At 43.8% G+C, this 26,525-nt stretch overlaps 1 protein-coding gene across 1 annotated transcript in view; it reads left to right on the top strand.

Annotated features, from left to right (window-relative positions):
* The first annotated feature begins 4,587 nt into the window (after positions 1–4,587).
* Positions 4,588–26,525, top strand: part of LOC126416570 (N6-adenosine-methyltransferase catalytic subunit) — an 84,057-nt gene continuing 62,119 nt past the window's right edge. Inside the window, 4 exon segments of the mRNA XM_050084318.1 lie at positions 4,588–4,700; positions 5,284–5,442; positions 5,598–5,687; positions 20,025–20,235. Of these exon segments, the coding sequence (XP_049940275.1) occupies positions 5,316–5,442; positions 5,598–5,687; positions 20,025–20,235 (428 nt within the window). The 5' untranslated portion in view covers positions 4,588–4,700; positions 5,284–5,315.

Here is a 26,525-nt window from a genome sequence, read left to right on the forward strand (position 1 = left end):
TTTATTTGACTTGAAGAGTTACCCCAAAATATTATACCATATGACGTTATGGAATGAAAGTAGGCAAAGTATGCAAGCTTTTTCATTTTTATGTCACCTATGTCTGCTAACACTAGAATTGCAAATACAGATTTGTTAAGGCGTTTCTGCAGTTCCATGGTGTCCTCCTCCCAACTGAATTTATTATCAAGTTGTAATCCCAGTAATTTAAGACTGTCAGCCTCTTCTATCTGTTCTTCTTCATACTTTATGCATATCTGGGTGGAAACCTCTTACAGGTTCTGAATTGCATATAGTGAGTCTTTTCCAAGTTTAATGTCAGTGAGTTGGCTTTAAACCATTTATTAATATCCGTGAAAATATCATTAGCAGAGCTTTCTAGAACTACACTCGACATACTATTTATAGCAATACTTGTGTCATCTGCAGACAAAACGAACTCTGCTTCTGGCAGTGTTACTGATGAGAGATCATTAATGTACCCAAGAAAAAGCAATGTGAGACACCACATGTAATTTCTTCCCATTCTGATGATGACTTAATTCACTAGTGCCTTGCACTGATACCCTTTGTTTCCTGTTAGCGAGGTATGACTTGAACCATTTTGCAGCACTGCCCATGACACCATAGAATTCTAATTTATTTAAAACGATGTTGTGGTTCACACAATCAAATGCCTTTGACAAATCACAGGAAATACCTGCTGCTTGTAATTTGTTATTTAATGAATTAAGTACATTTTCACTGTAGGTGTAAATAGCCTTCTCGATATCAGAACCCTTCAGATATCCAAACTGTGTTCTTGATAATTTGTTATTTGTGGTCAGATGGTTGAGAAGCTGCCTGTACATTACTTTTTCTAAAATTTTTGAGAATTCTGACAAAAGTGAAATCAGTCTGTTGTTTGATGGTATCTCTTTATCCCCTTTCTTGAATAGAGGCTTAACATCTGCATATTTTAGTCAGTCAGTAAATGTCTCAGCTATAATTGACTGGTTACACAAGTAACTTACAATTGTACTAAACTCACAAGAACATGCCTTAGTTAACTTTGTTGATATTTCATCAGAACCACTAGAATGCTTTGTTTTTAAAGTTTTTATTATGGAAGTTATTTCTTTTGGTGAAGTGAGTGACATATTCATGTACTTGAAGCAATTTGTAAAGGCTAGTTTCAGATATTCAGGGGCATTATTTACTGATCCTGACAACCCCATTCTATCAGTAACAGATGTAAAGTACTCGTTAAATAGATTTGCCACACTGTTCCCATCAGTTACTAATGTGTCATCTACCCTTAATGCTATTTGCTCCTGTTCCTTTCTGGTTCTACCAGTCTCCTCTTTCACTATATCCCATATTGTTTTTATTTTGTTCCCTGACATTGCTATCTTCTTCTTGTAGTGCATTTGTTTAGATGTCTGAATTACTTTTTTTAATATTTTACAGTATTCCTTGTATTTAGCTACATAATCAGCATTGGAGCTATTCTTGGTCGACAGATACACTCCTGGAAACGGAAAAAAGAACACATTGACACCGGTGTGTCAGACCCACCATACTTGCTCCAGACACTGCGAGGGGGCTGTACAAGCAATGATCACACGCACGGCACAGCGGACACACCAGGAACCGCGGTGTTGGCCGTCGAATGGCGCTAGCTGCGCAGCATTTGTGCACCGCCGCCGTCAGTGTCAGCCAGTTTGCCGTGGCATACGGAGCTCCATCGCAGTCTTTAACACTGGTAGCATGCCGCGACAGCGTGGACGTGAACCGTATGTGCAGTTGACGGACTTTGAGCGAGGGCGTATAGTGGGCATGCGGGAGGCCGGGTGGACGTACCGCCGAATTGCTCAACACGTGGGGCGTGAGGTCTCCATAGTACATCGATGTTGTCGCCAGTGGTCGGCGGAAGGTGCACGTGCCCGTCGACCTGGGACCGGACCACAGCGACGCACGGATGCACGCCAAGACCGTAGGATCCTACGCAGTGCCGTAGGGGACCGCACCGCCACTTCCCAGCTAATTAGGGACACTGTTGCTCCTGGGGTATCGGCGAGGACCATTCGCAACCGTCTCCATGAAGCTGGGCTACGGTCCCGCACACCGTTAGGCCGTCTTCCGCTCACGCCCCAACATCGTGCAGCCCGCCTCCAGTGGTGTCGCGACAGGCGTGAATGGAGGGACGAATGGAGATGTGTCGTCTTCAGCGATGAGAGTCGCTTCTGCCTTGGTGCCAATGATGGTCGTATGTGTGTTTGGCGCCGTGCAGGTGAGCGCCACAATCAGGACTGCATACGACCAAGGCACACCAGGCCAACACCCGGCATCATGGTGTGGGGAGCGATCTCCTACACTGGCCGTACACCACTGGTGATCGTCGAGGGGACACTGAATAGCGCACGGTACATCCAAACCGTCATCGAACCCATCATTCTACCATTCCTAGACCGGCAAGGGAACTTGCTGTTCCAACAGGACAATGCACGTCCGCATGTATCCCGTGCCACCCAACGTGCTCTAGAAGGTGTAAGTCAACTACCCTGGCCAGCAAGATCTCCGGATCTGTCCCCCATTGAGCATGTTTGGGACTGGATGAAGCGGCGTCTCACGCGGTCTGCACGTCCAGCACGAACCCTGGTCCAACTGAGGCGCCAGGTGGAAATGGCATGGCAAGCCGTTCCACAGGACTACATCCAGCATCTCTACGATTGTCTCCATGGGAGAATAGCAGCCTGCATTGCTGCGAAAGGTGGATATACACTGTACTAGTGCCGACATTGTGCATGCTCTGTTGCCTGTGTCTATGTGCCTGTGGTTCTGTCAGTGTGATCATGTGATGTATTTGACCCCAGGAATGTGTCAATAAAGTTTCCCCTCCCAGGAGTGTATATTTTCCATTTTGTCTTACAGGCAGTCTTTATTCTGTGTGTAATCCGTTGTTTTATTATAGACTTCTGTTTAATTTGAGTAACTTTTAGAGGAAAACAGTTTCAAACATGGTACTTACATTATCAAAATATCCACGGTAATGCTGGCGGTCTATAGTGTCCAACGGGCACAATATTTCGGCGATCATACATGTCACCATCATCAGGTGAACTGACGGACTGAGCTCCTGTGAACGTGCCGGCACGGAGATCCGTACGCTATGGCTGCTCAGAGGGAACTGGGTTCGGTCGCGGCGGAGGCCGATTTAAATACCCTCCGCCCGCGGCGCACTCCCTCCACCGTCCGCGCCCCGCGCCACGGTCGCGTGGTGGAACAGATTGCGACGGCGACTGAGATGACGTCGGAGGGAGCGCGCCGCGGGCGGAGGGTATTTAAATCGGCCTCCGCCGCGACCGAACCCAGTTCCCTCTGATCAGCCATAGCGTACGGATCTCCGTGCCGGCACGTTCACAGGAGCTCAGTCCATCAGTTCACCTGATGATGGCGACATGTATGATCGCCGAAATATTGTGCCCGTTGGACACTATAGACCGGCAGCATACCCGTGGATATTTTGATTATCAAATACGCCGGGAGAAACTCAAGAATCACATGGTACTTACATTGTTCATGAATGTGTTATATTTTTCATTCTTGTCATGAGCACTATAAACATCTTTGCAGTTCATATCTTTGAGCAGTTTTCTAAAACACTCAATTTTTGGTTGATTGACTACTCTCCTGTACTCAGATTTAGCAGTCTTGATAATCTGCTTAGAATTTACATCTAAAACAAGGAGCTGCATGTCATGATCTGATAGTCCATTTATTACAGGTTTTATGGTATGATTTTGTTCCTTTGATTTGTCTATAAAAATGTTATCAATGGCTGTCCTAGAGGATTTAGTGATCCTAGTTGGAAAGTTTACAGTGTGAGTTAGATTGAAAGACAACATTACTAACTGCAGTAAATGTTTACTGGAAGATTGCATTAGAAAATCTGTGTTAAAGTCACCAGCAATCAAAATTTCTTTGTTTCTTCCTGTTAGATAACCCAAAAGAGCTTCTAGATGATTTATGAATAGATTATAATTTCCTGCAGGTGCTCGGTAAATAGTTACTATTATATAGGATCTGTTATGGAACTCTACTTCTGTTTCACATGCTTCTAGATGCGTCTCTAAACAGAATTTATCAATATCAATGTCCTTGAATTGATGGCAGTTTTTAATAAATGTGGCAACTCCCCCTCCATCCATATCTACTCTGCAGAAGTAGGAAGCTATCTTAAATCCTGAAATGTCTAGTTGTATACCAGTTGTCACTTGATGTTCAGAGAGGCAGATTATGTCAATTTGGTTAGATGAATTGATTTCATCAATACAAATGAGTAGTTCATCAACTTTATTTCTGAGTCCCGGGATGTTCTGGTGTAATGAAGATAACGGATACTGCCTGACTTTCTGTTTCGTTCCGTTGACGTCTAATGTGAATCGACCTTAAAATGTCTCTGGTCTTCGGAAGTGCTGTGAGATGCACACTTACTTTGCTATAACACATATGCAGAAATAATAATTCAATTAAATCTACTGGACTGCATTTCTCGTTAATCGCAGAAGTTATGAATATTTTTGTACAGTCATCGATACAAGATATCGAAACGTATCGATATACTTTGTCAATTATCGATTTTGTATTTGAAAGCTTTTTATGTATATAAGAATGTTTATATTTACTTTTCGTGAGTGAGAATTGGTGTTTACTAACAGGTGAGATACAAATGCAAAATTGAAATTAATATTTGGAAGACCTTGACTAATTTTCAAGTAAATCGTAGAGCCAGTGTTCTTTCCTCCAGTGAACGTACTAAATTACGTAAATGTACATATTAAAAATTACTTCAGATATTTTGAAGAAAAGAGTCAGGTATTACAGTTTTAAACTGTAATTTAGATATAATTTTAGATTTATAAATTAAGCTTTACCAGATTGGTTAGAGATGGAGTAGTATTTGTTTCGAGAGAACGTAGATTACTTACTGCAAGCATTTTACTCCTGTATTAGAATTTTTTTAAATATATGTTTAATTTTAATTCATAGCTTGCATTCGGCTATAGTTTTATGCGGTATGTGCATGTTGCTAAAAAGAACTAAAATTGGAAAGAAAGCTATGCGTCTGTGTTACATCTCATTTCTTTGTAATTAAATTTTCGTATATATTGCATCAGATTGGTAATGCATATGCGTTATTCTATAATTGTCCTAAACAGAAGAATATGTCGTGCAGTTCGTAAAAATAATTTTTATATGAATGGCAAACTTAAACCTGTACAATATCTGTCTCTGTTTTAGTACTTCCATAAGAGGATATTCATAAGTCAATCATGTCTGATGCATGGGAAGAGATTCAGGCTATAAGAAGTAAACGAAATATTATACGTGAGAAACTGAAGAAAAGAAAGAAAGAACGACAGGACATCCTGAACCAATCTGCTGTATCTATTGTTACTGGTGAGTATCAGTTTGCATTAACTGTTTCTGTTATGTGTAATACACATGCTGGTGGCTTGATATGGGTTTTAAACTGACTTCTGTTTTGCATATTATTTCGCATCATGTTGTGCATTTGATGCTTGATAGACTGTTTCTTTCTCTGTTCCATGTAGATGTTACACCAGTCTCACTACCAAAGACGAAGGCTTTGTCAACTGAAGGTAGTTCTTCAAATGTACCATCACCTGTTTCTCAAGTTGACGGTGAGAATTATCACTGCTTTAAAAACTTTCCACTAAGTTCCATTATTTTCTGTAATTGTTACAAATGCGCATCATGTAATTAGAAGTATCCATAGACTTCTATGTAATGCAAAATTGACCACTAGATCTCACAAGAGGCAGACCCGCCTGTATAAAAAGAGTCTGGGAGTATTGTGTTGTCAGTAGAAAAGCAGTAACAGCAGAATGGGTTGGTTAGGAGAGCTGAGATGGTTTGCATGTGGACTAGTTGTTCGATATCTAGCACAGTGACTGTGTATAAGGGGATAAAAAGAATAATGTCAATCAGTTCCTCATAAGGTACACATTTCTGTAGTCTGTGCTAATGGACACTGGAGGTGATCAAAAGAGTGGTGCAACTGGACAGTGAATGACTGGAAATGAGTGGTTTGGAATGATGAATCATCACCTGTGGCAGTCCAGTCAATCCAATGGAAAGATTTGGGTTCGGCAAATGCCTGGAGAATGTTACATGCCATCATGTGTAGTGCCAACGATGAAGCACAGAGGAGGTGGTGGTACGATGTGGGGGCATTTGTCACAGTTAGGTTGTGTTCCCTTCATTGTTATTAATAAAACTATAAATATGGGTGTATATAAACATATTTTACAGCATTGTGTAGTGGATACGGTAGAAGAAAGTTTGGAGATGATGATAGTTTGTATCAGTGTGACAATCCACCCTGCCAGAAAGCAGCATCTGAGAGACAATAGTTTGTGCACAATAACATTCCTGGCATGGATTGACCTGCACAGAGTCCCAACTTGACCCCAATGGAACACTTAGAATGTCGACTTCATTCCAGACATCAGCGGGTGTCAGCTTATCATGGACATTCAGACGTCTCATTGAAAGTGTCCCCAGCAGAGCTCAAGCCAACACAAAGATGCAGGGTGGACACACCCATTATTAATGTCCACTAATTGGTTTCTGGATACTTTTAATCAGATAATGTATACAGGAATTAAGAATTATGTCTTTCTTGTCTAGAAAGACTACTAACAAGGGAACCTCCCCATCGCACCCCCCTCAGATTTAGTTATAAGTTGGCACAGTGGATAGGCCTTGAAAAACTGAACACAGATCAATTGAGAAAACTGGAAGAAGTTGTGTAGAACTGTGAAAAAATAAGCAAAATATACAAACTGAGTAGTTCAAGGGAAGATAAGCAACATTATGGACAATAGGAACACAGGAGCGCCGTGGTCTCATGGTAACGTGAGCAGTTGCGGAACGAAAGGTCCTAGGTTCAAATCTTCCATCGAGTGTAAATTTTAATTTTTTATTTCCCGTTTATGTGACAAACTCTTATGTTTTCATCACTTTTTTGGGAGTGATTATCACATCCACAAGAAAACCTAAATCGGGCAAGGTAGAAGAATCTTTTTACCTATTCGCCAAGTATACAAGTTAGGTGGGTCGACAACATATTCCTGTCATGTGACGCACATGCCGTCACCAGTGTCGTATAGAATATATGAGATGTGTTTTCCTGTGGAGGAATCGGTTGACCTATGACCTTACAATCAAATGTTTTCTGTTCCCATTGGAGAGGCACGTCCTTTCGTCTACTAATCGCACGGTTTTGCAGTGCGGTCACAAAACACAGACACTAAACTTATTACAGTGAACAGAGATGTCAACGAACGAATGGACAGATAATAACTATGCAAAAATAAAGAAAGTAAAATTTTCAGTCGAGGGAAGACTTGAACTAAGGATCTCTCGTGCAGCAGCTGCTCACGCTACCACGGGACCACGGCGCTTCTAAGCACACTTCTTCCATGATGTTGCTTATGTGGCCCATGGACTACTCAGTTTGTATATTTTGCTTATTTTTTCACAGTTCCACACAACTTCTTCCTGTTTTCTCAATTGATCTGTGTTCAGTTTATCAAGGCCTATCCACTGTGCCAACTTATAACTAAATCTGAGGGGGGTGCGATGGGGAGGTTCCCTTGTAAGGAACAGCAGTCTACAACTCATTGGGTGTTGCAAAATAGCAGACACTCCCTTGCAGAATAAAAGGTTCACTGTGGAAGCTACACTTTTTTTTTCATCTTACTTGCTTTGGCATAGCTGTGGTTATTCACTTATTCTGCACGCATTAGATGAAGCGTTTTAGACAGCATTTTTGAACTCAGGAATACTCTCCAGCATAGCTAAGTGTCAAGAAATTTCAGCTGTCAAGACAATTGCTTCTCCCTTTATCTATTATACATCTGCATACACACTCTACAAACTACTGTGAATTGCATAGCATAGAGAATATAACATTGTATCTTGTGTTAGGGTTTCTCCCCATTCCAATTGTATGTTAAGTATGAAATGAATGATTTGTTTTAAACCTGTGTGTGTTGTTGTGGTCTTTAGTCCAAAGACTGGTTTCATGCAGCTCTCCATGCTACTCTATGTTGGACAAGCCTCTTCATCTCCGACTAATTACTGCTGCCTACATCCTTCTGAATCTGCTTACTGTACTCACCTCTTGGTCTTCCTCTACAATTTTTAACCCCCCATGCTTCCCTCCAGTACTAAACTGCTGATACCTTGTTGCCTCGGAATGTGTCCTACCAACCGATCCTTTCTTCTAGTCAGGTTGTGCCACAAATTTCTCTTCTCTCAATTCTATTCAGTACCTCCCCATTAGTTACGTGATCTACCCATCTACTCTTCAGCATTCTTCATCACTGCATATCAGAAGCTTCTATTCTCTTCTTGTCTAAACTGTTTATCATCCATGTTTCACTTCTACACATGGCTATACTCCATACAGATACTTGTGCAATGTTAACAACTTTCTCTTCTTTAGAAGTGCTTTTCTTGCCATTGACAGTCTATACTTTATATCCTCTCTACTTCGACCATCATCAGTTATTTTGCTTCCCTAATAGAAAAACTCATCTACTACTTCAAGTGTCTCATTTCCTAATGTAATTCCCTCAACATCTCATGATTTAATTCGACTATATTCCATTGTCCTCATTTTGCTTTTGTTGATGTTCATCTTATATTCTCCTTTCAAGACAACTGTCCACTCCATTCAACTGCCCTTCCAGGTCCTTTGCTATCTCTGACAGAATTACAATGTCATAGGCAAACCTCAAAGTTTTTATATCTTCTCCCTGGACTTTAATTCCTACTCCAAGTTTTTCTTTTGTTTCCTTTACTGCTTGCTCAATCAGGATTGCCACAGGTTCTGGAAATCAGGGAATATTAGAGAATTTCAAACATGCCAGGGAAATTCGGGGGGGGGGGGGGGGGGGGGGGGGACACTGGAAAAATCTCGTTTTTTTCTCAATAGATGAAGCGGTTTGTTTACTGAGGTGTCATGCATCATTGGTGGCTGGGTGCACTTGAGTATGTGTGCCACTTCCCTACTCCCTCATTCCTACTGCTTCTCCCCTTCGTACCACTCTCCTCAGCTTGCAGTCAGTGCTGCCACCACTTCTTGTCGCTAGCCTAGCAGCTGGCAACGAAAGGCAGGGAGGTGTGAGGAGTGGTTTGTTTGGATCCAGTTCTCAGAGACTTAAGACGCAGCAGCCAGAGATGGCGATCACATGTGCCTGAGTGATTGTGTTTGTGTTCTCATTTTCTGACAAAAGCTATGGTTGAAAATTTAGTTGCAAGAATATGATTCTTTTTTGTGGGCCCGTCTGCAGCTTCGCAATCACTTTTACGGTGAGTTGCTACCTATCCTCATTATTACTGAATCTCAGAGTATTTGAACAAATTATCTGTTGCATGGATTGATCACCATGGTCTCATTTCATCAACATGCTGTTTGTGAACAGCTGGCCACACAAGTGGATTTCTGCGATGGGCCAAAACTGGAGGCCATTTCTGCGGTTATCTGTGATGGATCAGGCGTGCCAATCTGAAGCCATTCGGTTGCCACTAATGTGCAGGCCCTGGCTATCAGATCTAGTCTCACTGATCTGCCCGCAGGCCGGGTCTGTTTGTGTGTGGCACAATGAAGTCATTTTTCATGATTTATCCATGGTGCTCCTCAGCAGGCCAGAGGCCATGGGTGATGGAGTTCAGGAACTGCGAGTATCTTATGGCAAGTACGTTGTACAGTGTGACATTATATAGACATTTTATTTGTTGTAGTACATTTTGGCACTTCAAAACTAGTTTATATGTCAGAAAGTATGGACCATAAGAAGAAGAAAATTGAGTCGGGCACCGTCGTTTTGTACACTATGTACTCATATATTTCTTGAATGAAAAATCACACAATACCTGTAAAATAATAGGTATAACACAGAGGGTAATAATCGACAGTAATGAACATAGTAGAACCCCGGCAATAATGAACGTAGTAGAACCAACATTTTATTAGTGGTCACCGACAGTGTTGGTTTTGTGGCGGCGTTCGTAGCGACAAACAATTCGCTGTAGAAACGGCTTACGAAGTCACCGCCACACTTTTAATAGCGGGCCGACCGGTCCGCTGGAACAGTGAACAGAAAGATGAAAACCCAAACACTCTGATTAAATAAAAGTCGGTACTTATCTTTATTAACGAAGATACAGAAACACAGTAGTGAACTCCGTGTCTACAGAAATCTGTCTAGTTCGAGTCGGAGCGGCTAGGTCAGCGTCGGCTGACGACAAACAACTACTGTGCTGCGATGAACACACAACTGACTAGCAAGTACACAATTCGGTGGCGAGTATACAACTGAGCGGCGAATACAGAACTGTCCTAGCGCTCGCGACTCCAGCGCTTAAGAAACCAGAAGCCAGCGGTGGCGCGCGCAGACTTGCGGCGATTTCCTGTCTCGCTGGCGCTGCTTATGCGGACGGCGTCCGGACTTTGATGCTGCCAACCTTTTGGCAGCGGGCTCGGGTGGCATTACTGGCTAGGATATAACACTCCTCCCCCCCAAATCGCCACACCGTCGTTGAATAATGACGTGGCGACCGTCGACGGCGGGGGAGGGGTCTGGCCGCAGGCGTAGCAGAAGAGACCGGGGCGGAGACTGTTGTCGGTGGCAGTCCCCGGTCCGCACCCCAGCATTGGCTGTGTGGGGCCTCGGGAAACACCGACTGAAAACCGAGGTCAGGGTGCACGCCTGTGACCACGGGCGCAGCTTCTGGTACTGGACGCGACGGGGCGTCGGGCCCCACGAAGAGAGGCAGCGTCTCCTGACGCTGCGTCGACAGCTGCTGAGTGGGAGCCGGACGAGGCACTGCGGTGACAGACTCCTTGGGGGTGCCCAAGGAAAGCGGCTGCAGGACAGGCTGCACAGCCACCGCTTGGGAAGGCTGAGGGGTCGACGTCCATCAGATCCGAAGGCGGTGGCGACTGAAGAGGGACCGCAGGCGCCGGAGCGACCACCTGGGGCACTCCCAGATGAAGCTGCGTGGGAGGCATCAACGGGACAGGCTGTCGGCGTGGTAGCGGCGATGGCTGCTGCTGCTGCTGCCCTGGGGGCGGCAGCAAAGTCGGAAGGCGCGGCTGGAACCCGCCGCGGACCAAATCTGTGGACAAGGAACGAGCGGCAGAATCCGGGCGGCCAGCGCGGCGCAACTGGTTCTGATGCCTCCTGTGCACCCCAGTAGCACCTTGAACAGTATAAAAACCGCGACCCTGGACACTTATCACAGTACCACGTTCCCAACGACGGCGACCGTGATAAACTCTGAAAAAAAACGGCGTCGTTGCGCTGAAAACGCGTGCGATGCTCAGAAGCAGCGGGTCGATCCGGGGGGTGCAACAACCGTAGTAGGGTGCGGTGACGACGGCCGTGGAGAAGCTCCGCAGGCGAAGGGCCGTCGCGTGGCATAGTCCGGTACGACGACAGGAACGTGATGAGGGCCTGCTGACGAGAGTGCGTAGCACGAAGGCGGTCCATATGATCCTTGAATGTGCGTACAAAACGTTCCGCTGCACCATTCGATTGAGGGTGGAACGGCGGAGTAAGAACATGGCGAATGCCATTGGCAGAACAATAACTTTCAAATTCAGCAGAGGTAAATTGTGGACCATTGTCAGACACTAAAACTTCTGGAAGACCCTCAATACAAAAAATTGAAGTCAACGCCTGTATAGTTTGTGCAGACGTTGTAGACTGCATGGGTACAACAAACGGAAAATTACTAAATGCATCTATCACGATGAGCCAACGAGAATGCCAATATGGACCAGCGAAATCAATATGTTCTCGCTGCCAGGGACCGGCAGGGCGTGCCCACTCAAAATAGCGTTGAGGCGGAGCAGCTTGGTGTTCGGCACACGTCGAACAATCTGTAGACATCTGCGTAATCTGCTTATCAATGCCGATCCATGTACAATGACGGCGGGCAAGCTGCTTGGTGCGGACCACTCCCCAATGACCTTGATGCAACAAGTCGAGGACCTTGGATTGGAGCACTTGGGGAACCACTACATGAAGCTGGTCATTCTCGGTGCGTAACAGCAAAACTCCGTGCGAAACAGACAACAGATGACGTTGCGGATAATAGCGACGAACCACAGGATCCGATATGTCCTTTGCCTTGGACGGCCAACCACATTGAACAAAACGTAATAGTAAACTCAGATGAGGATCCGTAGCTGTCTCACGTGCCACCTGACGATAATCAATCGGAAAATCCCGGAGGGATTGATGCTCATCGGCGTCAATCTGATGGCAAGAGTCGTCAGAGGAATCGAAGACATCATCCGCAGCAATCGGCAATCTAGAAAGCGCGTCAGCGTTTGCATGCTGAGCTGTAGGGCGATACAGTATCTCATACTGGTATTGTGATAACAAAAGAGCCCAATGTTGTAGTCTCTGAGCTGTCCGCTGAGGAACTGGTTTAGACGGATGAAACAGTGACGTCAGGGGCGTGTGATCTGTTACTAAATAGAATGGTCTACCATAGAGGTAGTGATGGAATTTTGTGACACCGAACACAATAGCCAATGCTTCCTTGTCCAATTGGCTATAATTACACTGAGCTTTGTTTAGCAATTTAGATGCGAACGCAATAGGACGTTCGGTGTTACCGACTCGGTGAGACAACACAGCACTGAGGCCGAAAGAAGAGGCATCACAAGCTAACACCAGAGGCTTGTTAGGGTCGTAATGGACCAGACAACGATCATTCAATAAAGCCTCTTTAAGCTGCTGAAAGGCTGATTGGCAATCATCTGACCACACAAACGGAACATTCTTACGGCGGAGACGATGCAACGGTGCAGCAATCTGTGATGCATTAGGTATAAACCTAATATAATATGTCAATTTGCCAAGAACTGCTTGCAATTCATGCAGATTGCGAGGGGCGGGCTAATCACGAATAGCTGCTAAATGTGACTGGGAGGGATGAATGCCTTGAGCATTAATAACATGTCCCAGATACTCCATCTCCGTAAGGAAAAATGAACATTTATCGATGTTGCAACGTAGGCCTGCCTGAGACAACACTGTAAACAAACACTCCAAATTACGGAAATGTTCAGCAGGCGTCCGACCGGACACAACAATATCGTCTAAATAGTTGCAACACGATGGCACATTAGCCAGAAGTTGTGACAAAAAACGCTGAAAAACAGCTGGAGCTGACGCACAACCAAAAGGCAAACGCAGAAAACGGAACAACCCCAACGACGTGTTTATGACAAAATACTGTTGTGATTGCTCGTCGAGGGGCAATTGCAAATATGCTTCACGGAGATCAATTTTGGAAAAGAAACGAGCTTCCCCTAACTTATCCATCAGCTCGTCCGGTCTAGGCAAAGGAAAAGAATCAATGACAGTCTGAGGATTAACTGTCGACTTAAAATCAGCACACAAACGTAACTTGCCAGACGGTTTCTTTATAATAACTAAGGGAGAAGCCCACTGGCTCGCTGAAACGGGTTGAATAACACCGTTGTTTTGCCAACGACGAAGTTCATCTGCTACAGGTGCCCGGAGGGCGTGAGGCACTGGACGAGCACGAAAAAATCGAGGCTGAGCATTATCTTTTAACGTAATACGAGCGGCAAAGTTCGCAGCACAACCTAGTTCGTCTTTAAATATGTCACTGTATTGTTTACACAAATCGGTTATGCGGTCTTGAGGAACAACAACAGAATTAATTTGCAACACATTGTCTTGGATAGACAGGCCAAACAAGTCAAAACAGTCTAATCCGAAAATGTTTACACTGTCTGTAGCGCGGAGCACTGTGAATGAAACTGTTTTTGTATTGCCACGGAATGTGGCTGGCACGCTACATACACCTAACACAGGAATTTGTTCGCCACTACAAGTAGCCAAAGAATGTGTTGCCGCTGAAAGTTTAGGGCGGCCGATAGCCGCATACGTAGCACTATTTATGAGAGTCACAGACGCACCAGTGTCTAATTGAAAAGTGAAGGTCTTATCCTGGATGCGCAGCTTCACAAATAGTTTATTACACTGTCTCTGGATCGGTGCAGTGGAGGCGGAAGACACAAAATCAGCGCGTGTTCGCTGCTTACGACAACTCGTGGGTTGGGCGGGTGGAACAACAACTCCCGCTTCACTTGCAGTCTGTACATTACGTTTTACAGCGTTTGAATTACGCTTGGGTCGCATAGCAGAGGGCTGGGTGGGTGGCTTATTGCGAACAAGTTTATTACCCACACGAACCGTGGAAGAGTCTTTAAACGCGACCTTCTGGGCGGGCTGGCTTTGAAGAACATGAATATCCATGGGCTGGGCAGCACTAGAATTGTTCTTGCGTTTACGCAAACAAACAGTCTGGATGTGTCCTTTCCTTTGACAAAAGTGACAAACCGCGTTTCTTAACGGGCAACGTTCACGAGGATGAGCAAGAACACACTTAGGGCAAGACTTAACTCTATCATTTTGCACACGCGGCTGACGAATGTGTTTAACATGACGCGGCCGGCTAGTGTTTACAGTCTGACTCTGCCGGTGGGGCCGCGGGCGTGACATAACTTGCTTAGCACAGGCAATTTGAGAAATACATGGCTGATCTAACTCACACTCAGCATAGTCAAAAGTATCTTGGGCTTCAATGATGTTCATCACAGTCTCTAATGACGGGTCAGGCAACTTTAAGATAGCAGCACGAATTCGAGAATCTGCAATGTTTTGAGTAATAGCGTCTCGTAACATGACATCACTGTAGGAAGCTCCACACACACAATTAAATCGGCACTGACGGGTGAGGCCCCATAAATCTGTTAACCACTGTTTATTAGATTGATGTGGCAGTTTCTTTAATCTGAAGAACTTGAATCTGGCTGCTGCCACATGAACTCGCGACTCGAAATACTCAGCAAGCTTGTTAACAACAACGTCATAGTCTAAAGCTTCTGGCTTGGATTCCGGGAACAACTTACAAAGTAGTCGATAGACTTCCACGCCTGCAGTGGAAATTAAATAAAGCTGCCGCTCAGTACCCGTGATTTTGTAGACTGTCATGTGCGCCTGCAACTGCGCGAAATATTCTCGCCATTCTTCTCTTGATGCATCAAAAGCATGGAAAGGTGGTGCTGCCTGTGCTTGTTCCTTTTGTGTTGGAGGATTAGCCGCTTGTTTGGCGATTGCTTCCACCAAACTTTGTATTTGCTGACTCTGTAACAAGATCAACTGTTGTAATTCGGCAGACATAGTGAACACAAATTAAACCAGCCCCCAAAATTTTATCGCTATAATTAGTATAACCAGAAACAAGTTGAACCAGCCCTGCACACGAGTTCGGAAGCCCTCGTCGCCAGTTTTGTGGCGGCGTTCGTAGCGACAAACAATTCGCTGTAGAAACGGCTTACGAAGTCACCGCCACACTTTTAATAGCGGGCCGGCCGGTCCGCTGGAACAGTGAACAGAAAGATGAAAACCCAAACACTCTGATTAAATAAAAGTCGGTACTTATCTTTATTAACAAAGATACAGAAACACAGTAGTGAACTCCGTGTCTACAGAAATCTGTCTAGTTCGAGTCGGAGCGGCTAGGTCAGCGTCGGCTGACGACAAACAACAACTGTGCTGCGATGAACACACAACTGACTAGCAAGTACACAATTCGGTGGCGAGTATACAACTGAGCGGCGAATACAGAACTGTCCTAGCGCTCGCGACTCCAGCGCTTAAGAAACCAGAAGCCAGCGGTGGCGCGCGCAGACTTGCGGCGATTTCCTGTCTCGCTGGCGCTGCTTATGCGGACGGCGTCCGGACTTTGATGCTGCCAACCTTTTGGCAGCGGGCTCGAGTGGCATTACTGGCTAGGATATAACAGTTGGTTTACACAATTCTTCCCCACCTTGTACACTTCTTTCAAGAGATCTACTTTTTTCTGAGGTTATTTCTGAAATTAGTGAAGGTATTTTAAATATCTTGTGACTCCAAGGAAATGCGTATTTTTGTCGCCAAATGTGCTTCATTTTATTGAAATAAAATAACATCAGTCGTCTTAATGAAACACGTATACCATTTGGCTTGCTTTCTCCATCTAAAAACAGTTTGTTACAAAAGATTTTGATATTAGTACTTAAGATTTTTGCTCACATCAGGAATCGCCATCTGCTTGCAAGGTTGTTTTGATTTAGGCATTTCCTCGTTTGCACCATTGTTTCTTGTACCATAGCTACAAAGACAGATTGTCAACTGACATCTTCATTTACCCTTGAGATTTCAAAATTTATTAGGGAAAAATGCTAAAACTTGTCTGGAAATCAGGGAAATACCAGGAAATTTCATTTGGGGAAACCTGTGGTAACCCTGCCAATGTACAGATTGAATAACGTTGGGGATAAGCTACAACCCTGTCTCACTCCCTTCTCCACTACTGCTTCCCTTTTTGTGCCTGTCGACTCTTATAACTGCCATCTGGTTTCTGTACAAATTGTAAATAGCGTTTCTCTCCCACCACCGCCACCTTTAAAATTTGAAAGAGAGTTTTCCAGTCAACATTGTCAAAAGCTTTCTCTAAGTCTACAGATGCTATAAACGTAGGTGTGTCTTTCCTTAACCTATCTTCTATGAGAAGCCGTAGAGGCAGTACTGCCTTGTGTGATCCTACATTTCTCCAGAATCCAAACTGATCTTCCCAGAGGTCAGCTTCCTCCAATTTTTCCATTCTTCTGCAGAGGATTCATGTATTTTCCAACTGTGACTTATTAAACTGATAGTCCAGTAATTTTTCACCTCTGTCTGCAACTGCTTTCTTTGTAGTTGGAATTACTATATTCTTCTTTAATTCTGAGGGTATTTCGTCTGTCTTGTACATCTTGCTCACCAGATGGAGGACTTTTGTCATGTCTGACTCTCCCAAGGCTATCAGTAGCTCTAACGGAATGCTGTCTAGTCCCAGAGCCTTGTTTCAACTTAGGTCTTTCAATGCTTTGTCAAATTCTTCATGCAGTATAATATCTCCTTTCTCATCTTCATCTATGTCCTCTTCCATTTCCATGACTTGCCCTCAATTACATCTCCCTTGCATAGAAGCTCTATAAACTCCTGCCATCTTTCTGCTTTCCGTTCTTTGCTTGGGACTGGTTTTACATATGAGCTCTTGATATTAATAAAAGTGTTTCTCTATGCTCCAGATGTCTTTAATTTTCCTGTAGGCAGCATCTATTGTACCCCCCCCCCCCCTCCCCAGTGACATATACACTCCTGGAAATGGAAAAAAGAACACATTGACACCGGTGTGTCAGACCCACCATACTTGCTCCGGACACTGCGAGAGGGCTGTACAAGCAATGATCACACGCACGGCACAGCGGACACACCAGGAACCGCGGTGTTGGCCGTCGAATGGCGCTAGCTGCGCAGCATTTGTGCACCGCCGCCGTCAGTGTCAGCCAGTTTGCCGTGGCATACGGAGCTCCATCGCAGTCTTTAACACTGGTAGCATGCCGCGACAGTGTGGACGTGAACCGTATGTGTAGTTGACGGACTTTGAGCGAGGGCGTATAGTGGGCATGCGGGAGGCCAGGTGGACGTACCGCCGAATCGCTCAACACGTGGGGCGTGAGGTCTCCACAGTACATCGATGTTGTCGCCAGTGGTCGGCGGAAGGTGCACGTGCCCGTCGACCTGGGACCGAACCGCAGCGACGCACGGATGCACGCCAAGACCGTAGGATCCTACACAGTGCCGTAGGGGACCGCACCGCCACTTCCCAGCATGAAGCTGGGCTACGGTCCCGCACACCGTTAGGCCGTCTTCCGCTCACGCCCCAACATCGTGCAGCCCGCCTCCAGTGGTGTCGCGACAGGCGTGAATGGAGGGACGAATGGAGATGTGTCGTCTTCAGCGATGAGAGTCGCTTCTGCCTTGGTGCCAATGATGGTCGTATGCGTGTTTGGCGCCGTGCAGGTGAGCGCCACAATCAGGACTGCATACGACCGAGGCACACAGGGCCAACACCCGGCATCATGGTGTGGGGAGCGATCTCCTACACTGGCCGTACACCACTGGTGATCATCGAGGGGACACTGAATAGTGCACGGTACATCCAAACCGTCATCGAACCCATCGTTCTACCATTCCTAGACCGGCAAGGGAACTTGCTGTTCCAACAGGACAATGCACGTCCGCATGTATCCCGTGCCACCCAACGTGCTCTAGAAGGTGTAAGTCAACTACCCTGGCCAGCAAGATCTCCGGATCTGTCCCCCATTGAGCATGTTTGGGACTGGATGAAGCGTCGTCTCACGCGGTCTGCACGTCCAGCACGAACGCTGGTCCAACTGAGGCGCCAGGTGGAAATGGCATGGCAAGCCGTTCCACAGGACTACATCCAGCATCTCTACGATCGTCTCCATGGGAGAATAGCAGCCTGCATTGCTGCGAAAGGTGGATATACACTGTACTAGTGCCGACATTGTGCATGCTCTGTTGCCTGTGTCTATGTGCCTGTGGTTCTGTCAGTGTGATCATGTGATGTATCTGACCCCAGGAATGTGTCAATAAAGTTTCCCCTTCCTGGGACAATGAATTCACGGTGTTCTTATTTCAATTTCCAGGAGTGTACTTCTACACCCTTAAATTTATCCTCTAGCCATTCTTGCGTAGCCATTTTGCACTTCCTGTTGATCTCATTTTTCGGTCGTTTATATTCCCTTTCACCTGTTTCAGTTATTTCATTTTTATATTTTATCCTTTCATCAATTGAATTCAGTATCTCTTGTGTTACCCAAGGATTTCTACTACCCCTTGCCCTTTTCCCTATTTGATCCTCTGCTGCCTGCACTATTTCATAGCAAAATCTCTTCTTCATGGTGTCTGTGAAAACAGTATGTGGAGGGCTGAAGTATATCTCTAGTCTTCGCTTAATACTGGTTCTTGAAACTTTGTAATCAGTATTTCACAGGATAATTGGCACGTATCTTCAAGTGCATTCCAGTTCATATTTTTCAGCATTGTTGCTCCTTGTAGCCACTCAGAGAAGGTGGGATCCCTCCCACTTATCTTTGGATATTATAACACCCACTGACACATCAGTTCAAGATCTTGTGAGGAGGCTCCACACCACGTGGTTCTTGTGGTGTAGAGATTACAGTATGGCATATTTTAACTGGTTGTGATTTATGTTCAGACAAGAATACAGATTCTAATTTACTTACAGTCAGTCCTCAATTTTTGGAAATGATGAGATGAATGTACTATCATTAAGAAACTGTAAAGTGTGTGATCTTTATGCATTGTGGGGTTGACTGGCTTATCCATTTCATTTGTAAGCAGTCACACAGCCATAGTATCTTCAGTTTGACCGAGCGAGGTGGCGCAGTGGTTAGCACACTGGACTCGCATTCGGGAGGACGACGGTTCAATCCCGTCTCCAGCCATCCTGATTTAGATTTTCCGTGATTTCCCTAAATCGTTTCAGGCAAATGCCTGGATGGTTCCTTTGAAAGGGCACGGCCGATTTCCTTCTCCATCCTTCCCTAACCCGAGCTTGCGCTCCGTCTCTAATGACCTCGTTGTCGACGGGACGTTAAACACCACTAACCTAACCTAACCTCTTCAGTTTGTGTTTTAGTGTTCTCTCTTTTATTATATCCACATTTTAAGAAAGATATTTTCTCAGTGATGATGTTAACAGTCCTTATAATTTAATTACCAGTGTGGATGTGTGAGTGAAAATGGGAGTGAGGGAGTGCAGATTCAATTTTTTTTTTTTTTTTATTTATTTTTTTTTTTTATATATAAGTATTGTTGGCGAAATAATAATCCTACCTCCCCCCCTCCCCCCCCCCCCTCTCTCTCTCTCTCTCTCTCTCTCTCTCTCTCTCTCTCTGTGTGTGTGTGTGTGTGTGTGTGTGTGTGTGTGTGTGTGTGTGTGTGTGCTGTTAGTGGCCAATCATTTTCTTAATTTTGTAGATGGTGAGGAAAGTGAATCTGCCATTGATCTGGTCAAACCAGATCCGGAAGTGGAAAAGCTGCTGCTTCGTTGCTTATGTGAAGTGTCACTGACACTGCCTACAAGTTCAAGTGAGCTTGCCGCTGCTGTCGGTAAACAGCTTAACAAGAGTGTTCCTCATCTAGCTGTGACAAATCTTTTGCAGAAATTTGCAACACAACAGTTAATAAGGTAAGAGATTAGAAAAAAACTGCTATGCTGTGAGGCGAATATGTAATTAGTCATTCATTATACGGCATGGAATTTTTATCATAATTTAGGACTAAGCAACAAGTCACTTTTCACCAGAAAATTAAGAGAAAATTCTAATCAACATGAACACAAAAATGTACACACTTTTTGGAACCAAAGATTACAACTTTAGAAGTGAAAAAAGCCGCTTGTGGAGGAAGAAGGTAAGAGAAAAGGAAAACTTCAAGAAATGAGAAACAGGAGTAAACAAATGTTGATGGAACTTAATTATTCATTCAGAACCTAAATTTTTTTTTGTTTAATAATGGTGATCATGTTTACTAAGGCGGGGCTGTCACCAATGTGGCATGGCAAGTGTTGTGATGTGGGGCATGGCAGATACCTGACAGTAGCATGGCATACATGTGACTTGACCCAGCTAGAAGTAACGTGGCACTGTAGTCAACATAATTAATTTTTATGAAAATGAAGCAAAGCTGCATCCATCTCAGTAATTAAATTTTTAGTAAAAATTTTACTTTTCACATAAAAAATATAAAAGCTCTGTTTTAGGATTCACTCGTGTTTTCACTATGCAGTCTTTCTCATTCGATTTTGAGGAAACTATTCAATAATAAAATTTGACCTTTCTGCATCTTGCAGTCTCGCATTGCAGTGATCCGGCTGTCTTTTCGTTATTGCTTATAGCTGTTACATACTTTGAAATTAAGTAAACTACTGCTCATATTTCAGAAAGTTTATAATGAAAAATATAGTCATTAGTGAGTTTATGTTTTGTGCATTTTAGGTCACCACTGTTGCATACGAAGTGTAGCTAACATATCAAAATTGTTTTTAACATGGGATAGAGAGCAGTACCTACGTCTAGTCTCAAGTAAACACACGATATACTTTGGTATTCAGCCACAATGGACTATGACGTGCCACTCTCAGTGCTATGGCCACATGGTATATGCAGTTGTGGCTTGTGTTTCTCTTTTGTATGTGGTCATTTACAGTCATTTTCTAAGCTAACATTGCGTTAAGAGTTATTCTCATTTCAAAAGACAATTGCAGATCCAGCAGCAGAGCTAGTATCAGTATGTGTGCAACAGCATACATATTTAATACGTTCAAAATGCCACGCATAAAAACTAGGTTTTCCTGTGCTCAAACCTCAGGCTGTATTGGTGATTAAGAAGATAATGTCAAGTGTCTTGAATAGCCCTTGGGCTTGGGACTACTTGTATACCCAGCAGAAGGATCGTCTTAGTGTCACTATCGTACAGTACAGGGTCAAAGTACGAATATTGCACACTACCTCCTAGGTAAATAGAGCAAATCAGTTATTTCTTTTTGCACTTTATGTGGCCTACAGAGGGCTTGATGGGACTTATGGAGGCACCATTAGTTCATTGGCAGTTCCTTGGGAAACCCTACAAAAAAATTTTTTTTATTATTTTTTTCGCCATCACCAATGGACCAAAACCCAGCTGAGGATTCCAAGATGTCTATGCACAGCAAATGAAATTTTTACGATATATTCCCAAGATCCCGTTCTCAAACAACCTTAAAAGTTTTCCAGATATAGAGGTTCAAAGTTAGCCCTACTTGTACCCATAAAATATGCTGTAAAATGTCTCCATTGTAATCTGGGGACACAATGTTGTAGTACTGAAGCACATGTAAAATTTCTTTTGCACATAAAATCCAGTCTGAGGTTTAAAATTGGTTTTGAATTATTTCAGTTGCATGTAATTTAACTGTCCAAGTTTTATTGAGCAACACATTTCTTTTCATACGAGTTACATGCCTTGCTGCAGCAAGGAAAAGAAGGGAATCAGTGTAAAAATGCTCATATTGGAGCACAAAAAATGTGAATATGTTCCTGTTTATTTAAAAGACTGACAGAAAAATGGAGAACCAGATGCCTTAATCCTCATTCTGCCTTCTCACCAAAAATTTTGGCATGCAAACATATTTCCGCTTTTTTGTGATGAGAGAGGAGGAGGCAATGACAGTTGCAAAGAGAGAGAAAACTTTTAAATACTGGAAGATAGTAGACAGTGATTGGGTTATAGAAAGAATGAAGAAGACATTGACAATGTGAGTGCCAGAGGAGGAGAGTTGAAGTAGATGAGAGACAGTGATAATGAGTGACAGAAGATATGACAGTGACACCAAGGAAGAGAGAGAGGGTGACAGTGAGAAGAGGCAGTGGCAGTAGGAAGGAAGGAGTGATATATTAGCAGTGTAAGAGAGATCAAGAGGGAGACAGTGACAGTGAGAGAAGACTGTAGTAATGGCAACTGGGAGCGGAGGGTATGAGCAACTTACAGCAACAGTCGAGTGGCTGTGAATGAGTTACAGTTAGGAGAGATTGAGATGAGGTGCATATTAAAAAAAGCACGAATATGTTCACATGTCGAAATTTGTGGGGATATTTTTAAATGTGCTGAGAAGGTAGAATGAGACAGCTGGTTCCCCACTTTTCAGTAAGTCTTTTAAATAAACGGAATCATCATCATCATCTTGGACAGTTTTCAGTCTCTGGCCGGATCTATTTGGAACGTAAGCCTCTCCATTGTCTTCTGTCTTGCCACCATCTCTCCGTCTTCATCTTGGTCTAGTCTTCTCCTTTCTTCTGGACACATTCCTCCACTCCTTTCAGCCATCTGTCTCTTGGTATTCCTCTTGGTCTCTTTCCTTCCAGTTTCATCTTGTGTATCCTCCTGGGTATCCTCTTCTCCTCCATTTGCTTAACATTAACACTCTGATCCTCTCATTTCTTAACCTGTGTATCTTTGTCACTCCAATACTCTTCTTCAAGAATTTCATCTCACTAGCTTGTTCTTTGCTTTTCTCTCTTCCTTTCATAACCCAGGTTTCGGATGCATGTCAGGATCAGTACATAGTATGACCAGTATATAACCTTTTATTTGGGGTACATCCTTGCTTCATATCAGGCTTCTGACACTCTTCCAAAATGCTTCTGCTTTTCTCTCCCACTTGTTTATTTCTCTGTTGTTTTTTCCATTTTCCTGTATCAGGCTTCCTAGGTACTTCAAACTCTCCACTCTCCTCAATTGTTCCCCACCAATTGTTATTCCAGTTGTTCCTTTCTCCTTCATTCTTGTTGTGATAATCATCTCACTCTTACTTATACTAAATTTCAACCCATATTCATGTACTGTTCATTCCCATACGTCCAACTGTTTTTGTACTTCCCCCTCCTTATTCCCCCAAATAAACAGATCATCTGCAAACACTATCACTTTCATCTTTCCTTCACCATTTACTTGTGCTACTGTACTCATTATATCATCTATCACTGCAATGAAGAGTAATGGTGAAAGTGCGCTTCCCTGCCTCAGGCCATTCTTCTGTTCAATTCAAGCTGATCTCTCTCCTCCCACTTTCACACAGCTCACACTTCCATGGTACATTTCCCTTATCCTCTAAGTAATCTGTTTTGTTACTCCTCTGTTCTCTAGGGCTTTCCACACTTTGCTTCTACGTACACTATCATACACTTTTTCAGTGTCCAGAAAGGTCATTAGTAGATCTATTCCATATTCATAGCACTGTTCCTGCAGTTGTCTTGCAGCAAAAATTAGATCCACCGTGGACCTTCCTATTCTGAAGCCATGTTGCTCTTCTCTCATCTCTCCTTCTAATTTGTCCGAATTTGTGCTTCCAAAATTTTCTCAAAAATCTTTGCACAATGACTCATCAGTGTTATCCCCCAATAGTTCTTTCACTCTTTTCTATTTCCCTTCTTAAAGATCAGGACAATTATTCCCTTCTTCCAGTCGTCTAGGATCATCTTTTGTCTCCCCACAATTTTCATTACTCAATATAGCCTTTGTATCCCCACCTCTCCTGCTGCTCTCACCATCTCTACACTTAGCTCATCCGGACCTGGTGACTTCCCTCCCTTCATCTTGCCCAATGCCTCTTCCACTTCTCTCCATGTAAGGTCTTTTTCTGTTTGCTGTTCCTCCTCTTTTTTCTCCTCGGCTTGTTCCTCCTCATCCAGGTCTCCATTTGGGTTCAGGAGTTCTTCAAAATACTCCTTCCACTTATTCTTGAGTTCCTCTGTATTCTCTACATCTTGGTCACTTTTGTTGATCATTCAGGTGTCATTTGTCATACCGTTCTTCCTCTTATTTTTAATCATCCCATATAACACCTTTTTTGAACCTTCTCTATCCTCCTCCATCATTCTGGTCCACTGTTCCACCCACTATCTTCTCTCCTCTGCCACCACTCTTTTTGCTTCTTTCTTTCTTGCTTGATATTATTCTCTTGTCTCTACTGTTATCTTCTGGAACCATACCCTAAAGGCTCTATTATTCTTCTGTACTATATCCTTTGTTTTATCATTCCACCAGGGTTTCTTTCCATCTCTTTTTATTGCTTGTCCTCCCACATATTGCTTCCACTGCACGTACTAGTGTTCCCTTGAATCTACAACATTCCTCTTCTACCATTTTTGGTTCATCCTTTGGGATGCTTTCCTTTACTACTTGTAGGTACTGTAGCTTGCTTTCTTCATCCTTCAACTTCCATACCCGTGTATGTTGTTCCTGGTTTTCTGTCCCTTTATTATTCTCTCAGGTTCATTAGCAGCAAACAGTGTTCGCTATCAAAGGCCTCTGATGGTATTACCTTAATGTCAAAGATGTTCCTATTCATCTCACTATCGTACAGGAAGTAGTCAACTATCGACTTTGTCTTTAAGTCTTGACTGTACCAGGTAATCTTGTGATTCACTCTTTTTCTGAACCAAGGGTTCCCAACCAGAAATCCATTCCTTTGACAGAACTCCAATAGTCTTTCACCTTCCTCATTTTGCAGCCTTGTCTTTCTCTTCCAACGTGTGAGTTTAAATCCCCCATTACTATCACATTCTTCCTCCCCATCTGCTTCTGCATTTCCTCTTCAAACTTTTGCTTCTCCTCAGAAGTGCAACCCACCTGTGGCGCATTCACTTGTATTGCCCTTGAGTGACATTTTGATCTTCATCATCTTATCACATATTCTCTTCACTTCCTCTTTTAATCTATCTCTTACTACTATTCCCATTCCACTTCTCCTTCCCTCCTCATTTCCACTCCAGTACAGTCGGTAGCCTTTCCTCAGTTCTCTCCTTCCCTCTCCTTTCCATCTTGTTTCAACTAACTCCAATAGGTCTAACTTCCTTCTTTCCATCATGTCTACCATGTCCGCTTTTCTGGTCAATGTTTGTATATTTAATGTTCCAAATCTTTTAGTCCTTCTTTATAGCCAGTTAGTCGTCGATTAAACCCGTCCTTTCCGAGGCCTGTTCTATTTTTGAAAGCAGAAATCATAATCCACTACTGGCTTGCAGGGCCTATTGTAGCTTCACCAGAGGCCCATTAGCTGTCACTTTTCTGGGTTCCTGTTGGACCTTCATAACTGCTGTAGCGGTCCCGGGGCATGCACAGTCCCCGCTGTACCTCACTCCTACAGGCAATCCCCTGCTTCATGCCGTTGCCCATCTCCCACGACTTGGATGAGGAGTTGGACTTGTGGGAGACAAATAAACAGGATCATAGTTGTATTTTTTGTGCTTTGGTAGGAGCATTTTACTGTTGGTATACTATATGCATCAATTTTCCTTGTCTGCACTAACAGTTTCATTCATGTAATGTTCATCATTATGATGATGACGATGATGATGTTTGGTTTGTGGGCACTCAACTGCACTGTTATCTATGCCTGTACAAATTCCCAGTCCTTACACAGTCCAGTCTTACCACTTACCTGAATGATAATGAAATGATGAGGACAACACAAAACGCTCAGTCCCTGGATGGAGAAAATCCCCAACCCGGCTGGGAATTGAAAGCTGGACCTAGTGACACTAGCCACTAGACCATGAGACATAATGTTCAACAACTGTTTTTACGAGGTGCATTCAAGTTCTAAGGCCTCCGATTTTTTTTTCTAATTAACTACTCACCCGAAATCGATGAAACTGGCGTTACTTCTCGACGTAATCGCCCTGCAGACATACACATTTTTCACAACGCTGACACCACGATTCCATGGCAGCGGCGAAGGCTTCTTTAGGAGTCTGTTTTGACCACTGGAAAATCGTTGAGGCAATAGTAGCACGGCTGGTGAATGTGGGGCCACGAAGAGTGTCTTTCATTGTTGGAAAAAGCCAAAAGTCACTAGGAGCCAGGTCAGGTGAGTAGGGAGCATGAGGAATCATTTCAAAGTTGTTATCACGAAGAAACTGTTGCGTAACATTAGCTCGA

The sequence above is a fragment of the Schistocerca serialis genome, chromosome 8, assembly GCF_023864345.2.
Source record: "Schistocerca serialis cubense isolate TAMUIC-IGC-003099 chromosome 8, iqSchSeri2.2, whole genome shotgun sequence".
Classification (NCBI taxonomy): Eukaryota; Metazoa; Arthropoda; class Insecta; order Orthoptera; family Acrididae; genus Schistocerca; species Schistocerca serialis.